We start from the raw sequence: 13,365 nt of genomic DNA on the forward strand, positions 1-13,365 counted from the left end.
GCATCCCCTCAAGAGAGGTGTGAATCTTTCGGCAGAAACGTGCATTTAGGGAATACAAAATGCCCATCTCCGGAGGATCAAATGTCAGAGCAAAGTTGCAAGCAATTTTATGCATCTCATCAACACAGTTTGTTCCATCAGCAACTTTGCAAAGACTTCAGGCTTGTGCGTTCTTCAGCGCCCTTCCCCAATGTCATCAACTGCTGCCGAGGAAAGCAAAAGATGGTCCCAGCACCACCCCCTCTCCCAACACTTCATTTAAGTCAGAACAAGAATTAAAAGGCATTCTCCTCTCCAACAGAACATGTGCGCTGCAAGGACTTTGGGGCAATCAGACATGATCTTGAATACAGAGCCTGAATGAAGATTAGGTACAACTTCAAACTTTCAATCACTCTCTTCTATTCATAACCAGGGTGTCAGATAATCACTTCCATCTTGCAGTGCACAGTTGAACTACAGAACTTGCTCCCACAGAAGGCAGTGGTGGCCACCAGCTTGGATGGCTTTAAACTGGGGTTGGACAAATATATGGAGGATAAGCCTATCAATGCTTAGTAGCTGCAACAAGAGGCGGTAATACTTCTAAATACCAGTTGGTGGAGACTGTAGGAGGGGAGAGTGCTCCTGTGCTTGGGTCCTGCTGGTGGAAATACCACAGGCAGCCTCTGTGAGAACAGGATGCTGGACTAGATGGGCCATTGGCTCTTTTCAGACCTTTCAATGTGTCAGGAGTGCTTGCAGGAGCCAAGCCCTGTGACCAATAGGACTTTGCAGGACTGGGGCCTTCCTAAGTTTGTTCTGAAGAGGCAAGGCGTGGCCTCACAGGTGAAGCCGATTGGTAACTCACAGCACCTGGTGGCAAGAGCCGGGAAGGGATATAAGGTCAGCATTTCCCTTTGGCTCTTTGCCACAGCAACACGTTTCCTGCCTTGCTGTGTTTGGCTTCTTGCTTCCTGATCCTTGGACCTCGGCTTCTTGACTCCTTGCTTCTCGACCCTCAGACCCTTGACTTCGTGACTCCTTGCTTTTCGATCCTCGGACCCTTGACTTCGCGACTCCCTGCTTCCTGACCCTCAGATCCCTGGCTTCTGGACTCTCATTCCTGCTCCCACCCTGCCATCTTGCCCCCGGTCCCGATGTCCTCAGCTGGGACTTCGACCGCCCATAGACCAGACCTTGACACAATGCACCATGGAAGTGCAGGGGGGCAGTGGAGGGAAGGGGCTCTCCCAGACAATGTGTTTGTTTAGCATTCATCACATTTGTTTGTCGGGAGGTTGGATAGTGCTGCACCAAACATTATTCCACTTTTCCTGTGCATCTTCCCATCACATTTCTTATTGCAAAAGTCTTATCTTTGAGGGAGGCAGGTGTTGTGCAAGAGCTCCCAATCAACTGTGGTTGCGCCACCTGAACTTGCTACTATGTGACTGAATCCCACGCCATAAGAGCAACACTCTGGAGATGTCCAAGGATTCCACTTCACACGAGTGACTGTGAAAGCGGAACTGAAAGACCTTCCTCTGGGGTAGATGCCAAACACAAAAAGCGTGAAAATGGGCAGGGGTACCATTCATATGTTTGGCATGAAATCTTGGCTCCATTTGAGATTGCAAAACCTAAAGGAGAACAGGCTCTGGTCTCACTGATATAAGGCTCCTTACCGTAGTTCAGTGTGTTTTAGAGTGGAACAATCTTTCTTTAGGAGCTTGTGATTTCTTAAAATTCAGAAGCTCTTTTCAAAACCTGAACAACTCAGGAATCCGCTTGAAAAATAAAGCAATTGTACTCCCTCATTCATCCATTTTGTTTTGTTCATTTGAGATGCCGTCCCACTTTTTCTTGTGCTCCCTTTGAGATAAGCCTAATAATGCTGTTGCAGACAAGGAGAGTCAGTAGGGACTCAGTTTTTGAGGGTAGCCCCAAGCAATGCGGCGAGAGAGAGCCCCATAACTGTTCTGCGGAGAGTTGGAGACAGAGTTGCCTGACAATGGACATGAACAGAGGGAATTAACAAAGGGGATGTTTGCACTCTAGGCAGAGTCCAACTTAGCCAGAACATGCCTCAACTTAGAGCAGCCTTTGTCAACCAGGTGCGCTTTAGATGTTTTGGAGTGCACCGCCATCAGCCACAGCCAGCAGAGTCCATGCTGGCTGAAGCTGGTGGGGGCTGATCCTCCAAATCACGCAAAGGTAAAGGTAAAGGGAGCCCTGACCATTAGGTCCAGTCGTGGCCGACTCTGGGGTTGCGGCACTCATCTCGCTTTATTGGCCGAGGGAGCTTCTGGGTCATGTGGCCAGCATAACTAACCTGCTTATGGTGAACCACAGCAGCGCACAGAAACGCCTTTTACCTTCCCGCCTATTTATCTACTTGCACTTTGACATGCTTTCGAACTGCTAGGTTGGCAGGAGCAGGGACCGAGCAACGGGAGCTCACCCTGTCGTGGGGATTCGAACTGCTAACCTTCTGATCGGCAAGTCCTAGGCTCTGTGGTTTAACCCACAGCGCCACCCGCATCAGAATTGTAGGGTTGAAAGTGTCACCTAGTCCATCCCCCAGCAATCCAGGAGTCTTGTTGCCTGGCATGGGGCTTGAACCTACAACCCTGGGATCAAGAGTCTTGTGCTCCACCAACTGAGCTATTCCACAGGATGCCAAGTTGGCAAAGGCTCTAAGAAATAAGAAGAGCCTGATGGCCCATCTAGTCCAGCATCCTGTTCTCACAATGGCCAACCAGATGCCTCTGGGAAGCAAACAAGCAGGACCCGAGTGCAACGGGGCTCTTTCCTCCTGTAGCTTCCAGCAACTGCTTTTCAGAAGCATCATTGCCTTTGACTGTGGGGCAGAGCATAGTCATTGTGGCTGGTGGCCACTGGTAGCCTTCTCCTTGCATGCCACTGCAACAGATCATTACAGTTAACAGTAACAGATTATGGTAAAGCAGTAGTGGCCAGCTTAGTGGGGCAGAGGCACAGAGCATTGTCGCATCTCTCCTGGGTGGGGTTTGGTGGGGAGGCTGTGCAGACACACCAGCAGCAGTGTCAGACTGGCTCTGTTGCTGCATCTGATCCAAATCCTGCTCGGCTCCATCCGGGGAAGCTGCAGTGATCCCTGTGCCAGACAGAGTGGCTCTTGTTTCCACCACACTGCTTGCTATTGCTGTAAAGCTGGATTTCCTGCTAGATTCTTCGTCCTACCGAGCAGGCACACTGAGAACAGGAGCAATGCTATCTTTAAAAGGAGGGAACTGAAGGGTAGGGAGGAGGAAAGAGACAGAGAGCGCACGCTGATCTTCCTTTTCAATCTCCTGCTTCAACTGGGAACCTGATTCCTCAGGGAGCAAATCTCTTGGCAGAGCTGCATTTCATCATACGCACCCCAGGGGAGCGTAGAAACTGCTGTTCTCTTGCGATGGTTTCTGGTCCCAGGTGAAATCAAGTTGGAGTCGATGTATATTAATAAACCTGAAGTTGCAAATGTCTTCAAGGAATACTGGTGCATGCATAGCGTATATTATACACACGCCCAAAGCACACTAAACGTGCATTCAAAATGTCTACAGCCAAAGACAGGGCTTCTGCGGAACACAAGGCCACGGGGACAGTAGCACCTTCTTTCTGTTTCTCCATTCCTGGCTTGCTGCAGCCAGAACTGTCCTCCGAACATCAAGAGTTAAAAACACAAAGCAAGGAAAAAGTTTCTCTCCCCCACACAGACACACACAGTGGCTGTGCAGAATCTTTTTCCTCTTTCATGAAAGCCCTGGAGAGGCCCTTTAAACTTAAAATCCCAACATTTGCAAGTGGAGTGCTTTTGCTTCTAACTGCCTCTGCTTCCCCCAGAGCTCCTGCTCTGCCTCTTTCAGAGTCTGCATGTCTGTGTATGTGTGTTTTAAACTCAGCTCAGTTCAAAAGCAGGCACTGTTAACTGCAGGTTTGTCCCCGGGGAACAGAACAGCCAAGGATAGGGTTTTCAAGAAGAACCCCTGGCCTTTGGAATGCATCTCTCTGTTTCTTCCAGGCAGCATCAGTGCAGACAGCCTCATTTACGGTCCACCCACCAACTGAGTAGAATAGAATTTCTACAGCTTACACACCCACCCACACGGTAGTGCACTTTTAACAGTCTCTGGCTGTACTTGTGCAGGCACACACCTGCAGGTCATATTGCACCGCCAGCTTCAAGGTGATGTGCAGCTTATCCGCTTGATGGTGCGGCACCATAGGTCCACTACGCATGGCTTAACATCCATGCTCAGGCAAGCCACAGAATCCAGACCACAGGCTGGCATCATCAGTTGTGCGGGATTCAATTATTCAGTACCCACTTGCTTTCTGTATTTAGCAGTTTATGACACAGCCTCAATGAGGCCCTTCTATAAGCTGTATTGCCCCCCTATGCTCCTTTGTGTGGAGGTGTGGGATATACAGATATGAATTTAATAAATGAAGAAAAGAAAAGAAATATTGCCTCCAGTTGTTATGCACCTTCTTCCTGCACTTTATTAATTGCAACTCTGTCATTTGTATTAGGCAAAGAAATTTGCCTAGGGATTACTGTAGTTTCTGTGGGGTTACAGCAGTTACAGGCATGGGAAAATGTGATGGTGTCAGGTGAGGGAACAGGAAGGGTCAGACATTTAAAATCCACCCCTGCTCCAGTCCATCTTCCAACCTAAATAACCTAAGCTGTCCTAGCAATTTGCCCTCTGGCAATGAGGTGCTTTTACTCACTGTCTGTACAAAAGAAAATAATTGTTACCCCAAACTTGATTGTGATTGTGAACACAGAAACATAGGAAGCTGCCTTATACCAAGAGAGATGGGGCAGGGCACCTGGAGATGGGGATTTCAATCCAAACTAATGGAAATAAATGAATCATCTGGAGCATGCGGATGTTTTCAATACTACTTTGCTGATATCTGTATTAGGCATTATTCTATCTCCTGTTCAGTTTTAAGGTGTTCAAGTTGGATTGGTTTACAGTGGACGCTCGGGTTGCGAACGTGATCCGTGCGGGATGCACGTCCACAACCCGCAGCGGTGCGTTTGCACACGCGCAAGTTGCAATTCGGCGCTTCTGCACAAAGCGCAATTTAGCACTTCTGCGCATGCACAACTGCCAAAACTCGGAAGTAACCTGTTCCGGTACTTCCGGGTTTCGGCAGTTCACAACCCGAAAAAATGCAACCTGAAGCATTTGTAACCCGAGGTATGACTGTATTTCTATTGTTTTATACAAATGTGTTCGGATTGGGTTGGGGGTTTTTTTGCATTTATTTCCAATTGTTTCTCATCTGCACTTTTTTGAGTGGCTATACTTAATTGTTCACTTTGGGCAGCATGTTGGGGGAAGGTGTCAGACAAACAAACCGACGATGGAGGTGGTGATGCCAGCATTGCAGAGGGTTGGGCTAGATGACATTTTGGGTCTGTTCCAACTCTTTTATTCTGTGATTCTGCAATGATGACGGTGGTGATATGGACCCGACTGAACACAGCTGAGAGCTTATTATGAAACCAACTTTGTGATGGTGGCAAAACACAACAGAACGTAACCAATGGGTTGGGTCCAGCAAATTTCTGCTTAGAGTACTCCCACTGACAGACATTAAGGGGGCTAAATTAGACCATTCATTTCAGTGGATCTACTGTGAATAGGATTCTGGATAGCTCAGTCAGTAAAGCATGAGACACTTAATCTCAGGGCCATGGGTTTGAGTGCCACATTGGGCAAAAGATTCCTGCATTTCAGGGGGTTGGACTAAATAACCCTTGCGGTCCCTTCCAACTCTAAAATTCTATGAATCTATGAGTCTATGATTCTATGGCTAACACTAAACACAATCCAATGCTTCTCTACTAGCCTTGCATCCTGGGGAGCAACCCTAATTATAACAGTGGTAGTCCTGCCATTCAGCAGTCTCTCCACCCTTCCAAAATTCACCAGGGGATCCATGGGGAGAAGAAGAGTGCGCAGTTCAGCACATTCCTGCCATAGCCCAGAGCTTGTCACGATTGTTCCAGCATGGACCTGGTGGCTCCTCACTCCCCACCCCCATGTAATCCACAGCTTCCAGCCATCTTCATAGCCTTTCATGGTATTAACCAGGAAGGATCCCCAGAGTCTGTCTGACACCCCTTCCCCTGCCTTTCCCTTTCTCTGCCCGATTCCAGCAGCGGGACTTGCCAACAGGCTAATTGTCAAATGATGGAATGATGCCAGGGAACGGAGCGCAGCTGAATGAAGCCTTGGCAAATCCAGAGGGAGTTAATTATCACATTATTGATACAGATTTAGATTTGGAAAAGGGGGAGAGAAAAAAGAGCACAGCCTTTCCCCACCCCCCTCCCTTGACACACAGAATTAAAGGTGCGAGTAATAATGCGCTGCCTCGAAGCCAATCCCCGGCAGCCCCTCTTAACACAAGTAAAATTATGCCAGAAATGAGCAAGATTATGCGAGCGGGAGGGAAAGAATTGCATTGACCTCTGTAGCAGACCTCCCTCTGACACAGTGCAAACACTCCCCAGAGTCTCTGAGTTGCAGCATTCATGCCTTCCCTTTCTGTGACTTTGGACGCCTCTTGTTCTCATCCATCTTGTTTGAATCTTGCTCTTCCTCCCAGGAGCTCATTGGTGGCCTAAGAGCCTCCACCCCACACTGACCACGTTTTATGCACAGACCACGTTTTATAGTTCGGCTAAGAGATTATGGGCTGCGGCAGGATCACCTGGGGAGCTTCATGGCTGAGGGCAAATGGAAGCCAGATCTCCCTGATAAAGAGCCACATGCTTCATCTCATTGTTAGGCTCAGGTAGAAGCAAAAGGTGCGATTAGTTTATCTTTCTCATAAATCATAGAATGACAAAATTGTAGAGTTGGAAGGGATCCAAAGGGTCAAACTTCAAACCCCTGCAATGACATGGAACTCAGCCCCAACTATTGATGATGATGATGATGATGATACAGTGGTACCTCGGGTTACAGACGCTTCAGTTTACATACGCTTCAGGTTACAGACTCTGCTAACCCAGAAATATTACCTCAGGTTAAGAACTTTGCTTCAGGATGAGAACAGAAATTGTGCTCCAGTGGCGCGGCAGCAGCAGGAGGCCCCATTAGCTAAAGTGGTGCTTCAGGTTAAGAACAGTTTCAAGTTAAGTACAGACCTCCAGAATGAATTAAGTACTTAACCTGAGGTACCACTGTAATCAAACGCAAGAAGATTAAATGCATCCATTCTTGAGGAAATCAGCCCTGAGTGCTCACTGGAAGGACAGATCGTGAAGCTGAGGCTCCAGTACTTTGGCCACCTCATGAGAAGAGAAGACTCCCTGGAGAAGACACTGATGCTGGGAAAGATTGAGGACACAAGGAGAAGGGGACGACAGAGGACGAGATGGTTGGATAGTGTTTTCGAGGTCACCAGCATGAGTTTGACCAAACTGCGGGAGGTAGTGGAGGACAGAGGTGCCTGGCGTGCTCTGGTCCATGGGGTCACGAAGAGTCGGACACGACTAAACGACTAAACAACAAAACCACTGTAATAGTTGTTAGAAGGCCCTTTCCCTTCAGAGAGCTACATTTCCCAGCATACTCTGGGAAATACAGTCTTTTATGCCACTCAGGGAATTGCAGTTCTATGAGGGGAACAGGGGCCTCCTAACAACTCTCAGCACCCTTAACAAATACAGCTCCCAGGATTCATTGGGGGAAGCCATGACTGTTAAAGTGGCATCATGCTGCTTTAAATGTATGGTGTGGATGCAGCCTCAGCTCACGCTAGCCACTCAGCACATCTCTTGAGCCTCACTGTCAGTTCAGTGAGTCTGGTGCTCATCCTGGAAAACAGTCCAACAGATCCCTGGGGAGCACTGCCTATTCAAATATGAGACTGGATGCCATATTTTAAAAGGCACTTACTAAATCTGTCTTGTGCAAATGGCTTGGAGAGGCGTTATGCAAAGCTTAACCCAACCGACATTTATGTGCGCTAAAGTACGTTCCAAGGGGTGCATGACTGCAGCTGTAGTCCAATGTTACATACCATCCATCCTGGGGGACAGGCACACTCTCCAGTGACGTGGTGGCAGGTCCCCCCATTCTGGCATGGGCACCGCTGCTCACACTGCGCTCCATGGCTGCCGGGAGGACAATGCTCTTCGCAGCTTTGCAGGTGTTGTCGGAAGCGAGGAGAGACGGACACCAAAATGAAACACAAAACAGACACGGAAACAATTTACATCAGGAAGCTACAAGAGGGCAGCCCACTACAGGGCTGTTGCAGGAGCACCTACACAAATAATCAAACACTCAGCAAATTCCGATCAACGGCATCAATGGTAAAATGTAGCTATCCAATATTTATTGCTCCAAACAACATTGCTTTTGTTTCAGATCCTTTATTCGTTTTAAGAGCCCTTCACTCAGAAAGATAACCTCTGGTTCATGGGAGCTAAAAGTATTTCCACAAGGGGAAGATTCAGTTGTATACTTGGCAAGCGGTATGGCAAGCTAGGTGGAAGTTATGTGCTAAACTCCCCAAACTCAACAAACATTTGCAATACAGCATGATCACCTCTTACGTAAGGTTTGGTTCGAAGGGTTCCCACGTATACATGAAAATTGTGCATGCCACACAGATGGTGTGCGAGGGAAACATGTTCACTAGGTGATGGTGAGCTTTGCTTCCTTGGTGGGTCAAAAGTTGCACAGGGCTTCTCTCCAAAAGAAGGAATCCTAACTGGGCACATTTCAGACAACTGTGGCACTAATATTTAAAGAATTATGATGCCCCTTCAAACAGTCATGGCTTCCCACAAACAATTCTGGGAGTTGTAGTTTGCCAAGGGTGCAGAGAGTTGCTAGGAGGCCCCTCTTCTCCTCACAGAACTACAATTCCCAAAGTTCCCTGCAGAGAGGGGTCAATGGTTTGACTACTCTCCGAACTGTAGCTCTGGGAGGGGGAACAGAGGCTTCCTAACAACTCTCAAACTACAGCTCCCAGAATTCCTTGGGACAAGCCATGGCTGCTTAAAGTGGCATTATAGTGCTTCAAATGTACAGTGTGAACGTGGTCCTAAGAGAAAGCAACTGCCGCAAAGCCCGCATGTAAAAGGTACCCAGCACTCAACTTACAAGACACCTGTGTATCCAGGAGCACAGTGGCACTCCCCAGTCTTATGGTCACAGGTGGCCCCATTGTGACACTGGCACTTCAGCTGGCAGCCTTTGCCGTAACTTCCTGGGTCGCACAAGTCCTCGCAGCGCCATCCTTTGTATCCAGTCGCACAGACGCAGGCGCCAGTGATGGGGTTGCAAAGCGCTTCGTTCTGGCACTGGCAGCGGTTGCTGCAGTGAGGACCCCAATGGTCACTATCACAGCCTAGAATCAGAAGGAGAAGGAGAAACACATGCTCATTTAGCTGAAGAACACATCACATTAGTGGCACTTCACGTGATCCCTTGGAAGGTTAGGAACAGAAGAAAAGTTGAAGCACTCCCCACATCAAACACACACATACACATATGTAGAAATTATAGCCGAAATTCTTCAGAAGGTATTTCCTGAGCTTTTTAGCTGTTGTAAGAAAAGGTTTTTTGGCTGTCTTTTATGGTTGTTTTTCACTATTATAAGCTGTTTTTTTTTAAAAAAAAAATGTTATGTTGCAAATCACTGAGGAAATACTCTAGATGGGTATCTGCATACATTTAATAAATAGCATGAATATTTCCCCACCTCTCTCAACCTTCCTTTGCAGAATTTCATCTTCATTTTCTCCACTATTCCTTTTCTCTTTTTTTGTAGTGCCCCCACCCACACAAACGCCTCGGAATGATGGCAGGTTCGGAGTATCCTTTAAAAGCAAGACATGGTGTGCTCCCTTGCCAGACTCTCCCTGTGGGACTGGTGCACTTGGAGACACAGGCTTTTCTTAAATGGCATGGGTCTGTTGCAAACAGCAAATGTAGTGCTGAGTTCTTGGTGATGGGATGAAGGTCGTGCACCCTGGCTCCTCCTCCTCCTCTACCTCCAGCCCCCCCCCCCTTCTAGATGGTCAATGTCTTTCCCTGTTCCTGGGGAATATCTCCACTCCATGGATGGGGCAGGACATGGAGTCAGTGGCCCTGTCCATCTCCCTTCCCCAGTCTCTAACGGCAAGGGAGTGGGGGCCCTCCCTCCCTCGCAGGCTGTTCCCCACCAAAGGCATCCTTTGTGCCCCCTCCTCTTCTCCTTCATCAGCTGAGAGCAGCTGCCACCCCAGCACTGTGCCAGTCAGGATTGAGGGTCTCATCTCTCTCTCTCTCTCTCTCTCTCTCTCTCTCTCTCTCTCTCTCTCTCTCACACATACACACACACACACACACACACACACACACACACTCCTCAAAGGGAGAAAATATATTGAAAGGCTCACAGAGAATGATAGGCACTTGGGTATGTCTAAAGTAGGCCTTTAGATCATGGACTGGGGCTGTGTTGGCAGAGAGGATAGGGCACTCCAATCTCTGACTGGCTCTCAGGGCGATCGTGTCCCCTGGATTTACAGCAACAGAAAAAAAAAGGAACAAGTCCTGGCTATACACCCACTACATCATGCATTGTTTTTACTGCATAGTAAACAGGGATGGATTTATCTCTTTTCCCTATGGAAGGGGATACAGGGATGAGAGAGAGAGGAGCTGTTGTCTCTGCCAATTTCAGACGCTCTCTCTCAAAAATAGACTTGTCTCTTGAACAGGGCTTGGTATGCAGCCAGGTTGACCAGGACTCTTGTCCCCTAGGCCTGTTTTTGCCAGGAAAAAGTCTGTTTCCCCCTCTCATAATGTTAGAACTCATGGACATCCAATGAACCCGAATGTTGGAAGATTTAGGACAGATAAAATTAGCGTATTTTTTGCTCTATAAGACGCACTTTTCCCCTCCTAAAAAGTAAGGGGAAATGTGTGTGCGTCTTATGGAGCAAATGCAGGCGGGAGGCTCTGCTCAGCGCTCCCTTTAAAGAGCCGTGTGGAATGTGTGTGCGGCTCTTCGGGGCTTTTCCCCAAGGAAGGAGAAGGGCAGCCCTTCTCCCTCCTCGGGGAAAAGCCCCCAAGAGCCGCACACATACTCTGGGCGCTCTTTAAAGGGAGCGCGGGTCTTGGGGGAGCCTTAGTCTCGTGCAGCCTCTCCTGGGCAAGGGGAGCCTTTATCCCCTCCACGGGAGAGGCTGCGCACGGCTAAGCCAGAAGCCAGGACAGCCAGCGGGATTGCTGCGCAGCGATCCTGCTTGCTGTCCTAGCTTCTGGGATTCAGAATATTTTTTTTTCTTGTTTTCCTCTTCCAAAAACTAGGTGCGTCTTATGGTCTGGTGCGTCTTATAGAGCGAAGAATATGGTAAGTCTTTCTTCACACAGCGCATAGTCAAACCATACAACTCACTTACCCAGGAGACAACTGTCTTCCCCAGGAGACAGCGATGGCCACCGACTTGGGTGGCTTTAAAAGGGGATTAGCCAAATTCATGGAGAAAGTAATCAATGGTTACTAGCCACAAGGGCTATGCTCTGCCTCCACAATTGGAAGCAGCAATGCTTCTGAATTTATGGAGGAAGAGAGAGTGCTCTTGTGCTTGGGTCCTGCTAGAAAGTTTCCCATTGGGGCATCTGGCTGACCACTGTGAGAACAGGATTCTGGACTAAATGGGTCATTGGCCTAATCCAGCAGGCTCTTCTTATGTTAAGGGTGAGCACAGAAAACAGCAGTAAGGGAGGTGATGCCTCTGAGCATAAACTAAGTGACTTGCCAGGGAATGACCACAAGCAGCCACAGGCTCCCAGGAAATCTTGAGTCTCAACACCTCTGCATTTAGAAACTAAACATTGGTGCCGGACTCCTTATCAGACATCTGGACAAATCTTTCAATCAATTGAGTTAACCCAGTGAGATAGCATCATTAGCACTCTTAAAAGAAAAGAAAAAACACATCACCAGAATTCTTCCCCCAGAGACCATGTAAATAAGGAAGCAGCATTCACTACAGCAAAACCAAATCTGAGTATCTTTAAAGGCTCTGGCTTAATTTGACCTTATTTCAGGGTCTCTCTCCCTCTCTGCACGTGACAAAATCCATACTCTTTATATGATGTGTCAGGGGAGCATTATAAATATTCCATCAAAGGTAAAGAGACGGAAGGGAGAATTCTTGGCTCAACCTGAAAGCCAAGAGAGCCAAATCCTCTCCTCCTTTTGCACCACAAGGCACCCTGGAGCTGCCCAATTTATTTCTAATTTACATCCAGATGAGCAGGAGGTAGAAAGGAGAGGATTCGGCCAGAATAATAAACCATTCCAGAACATTTGGAACATGCATTTTTTATCATTTAAATAAAATACTAATCTTGTAAGGAAGGGAGATAATGAATTGAACGGAGGAAGTTGAACCGGAGAAGAGGAGATGCGAGGAGCAGAGCACTTGGGGACAGCCATCATATCTCTCTCTTTGAGGAAGAGCTGCAGCTCGGTGGAAGAACGCCCACTTTGTCTGCAGAAAGTCCTGGGTTCAATCCCAGACAGCATTTCCAGGTACAACTGGAGAGACCCCTGGAAACCCTGAGGAGCTGCTGCCAATCAGTGCAGACACTACTGAGTGGTTTTGACTCTGCAAAAGGCCGCTCCCTGCCCTCTGTATTAAAAGCAAACACCCAATAAAGTTACAGAGCACAAGATGCTGAAGTCTTGTCCAACTATGAAAACCAGGCCTACTCTTTCTTCCTATTCTAAATTTCGCTCTTAGCATAGGAACAAAGAAAGCTACTCTATAACGATCCAGACTATCAGTCCATCTAGTGTTGTCTACACTGACTGGCAGTGGCTGTCCCAAGAAGTGGTCTCTCCCAGTTCTACCTGGAGTTGCTGGGAATTGAACTGTGACCTTCTGCACTCAGAGCATGTACTCTTATCCCTGAACTATGGCTCTTACCCCAAACAAACAGGAAACACATTGAACAAATTTGTAAAAGATGCTTTCATTCCGGATTGCCCTGAACGAGCCATGAGTGTGTCATCCAACTCTTCTAGGAACACAGGAATGTGCCTTACACTGAGTCAGGCCACTGGTCCATCCAGCTAAGTATTGCCTGGACTAGCTGACAGAAGCTCCCAGTGTTTCAGCCAGTCTCTCACAGTCCTACTTGGAGCTGCTGGTGTTAAGTTGTGGGTGAACATATCAGACGACACAGCGATTCTTCAAACAGCTCTTGTTTATTCACAGGCCAGGACAGAACTGAACTGAAGAGTTCAGTCAGCCTGCTTATATAGAGCTCCAGTACAATGTAACTGTAACAATTTTCTAAAACTATCCAATCACTGGAC

The 13,365-nt window shown here is 47.9% G+C and overlaps 1 protein-coding gene across 7 annotated transcripts in view; it reads right to left on the reverse strand.

The window, feature by feature from the left end:
- MEGF11 (multiple EGF like domains 11) overlaps positions 1–13,365 on the reverse strand; it is a 339,710-nt gene that overhangs the window by 117,372 nt on the left and 208,973 nt on the right. For all 7 annotated transcript variants that reach the window (XM_028705587.2, XM_028705582.2, XM_028705584.2 and 4 more), the window contains 2 exons: positions 9,150–9,396; positions 8,059–8,179 (listed from right to left, as the gene is read on the reverse strand). In XM_028705587.2, the coding sequence (XP_028561420.2) occupies positions 8,059–8,179; positions 9,150–9,396 (368 nt within the window). The remainder of the gene's footprint in view (positions 1–8,058; positions 8,180–9,149; positions 9,397–13,365) is intronic.

Source organism: Podarcis muralis, chromosome 14 (assembly GCF_964188315.1).
Source record: "Podarcis muralis chromosome 14, rPodMur119.hap1.1, whole genome shotgun sequence".
Classification (NCBI taxonomy): domain Eukaryota; kingdom Metazoa; phylum Chordata; class Lepidosauria; order Squamata; family Lacertidae; genus Podarcis; species Podarcis muralis.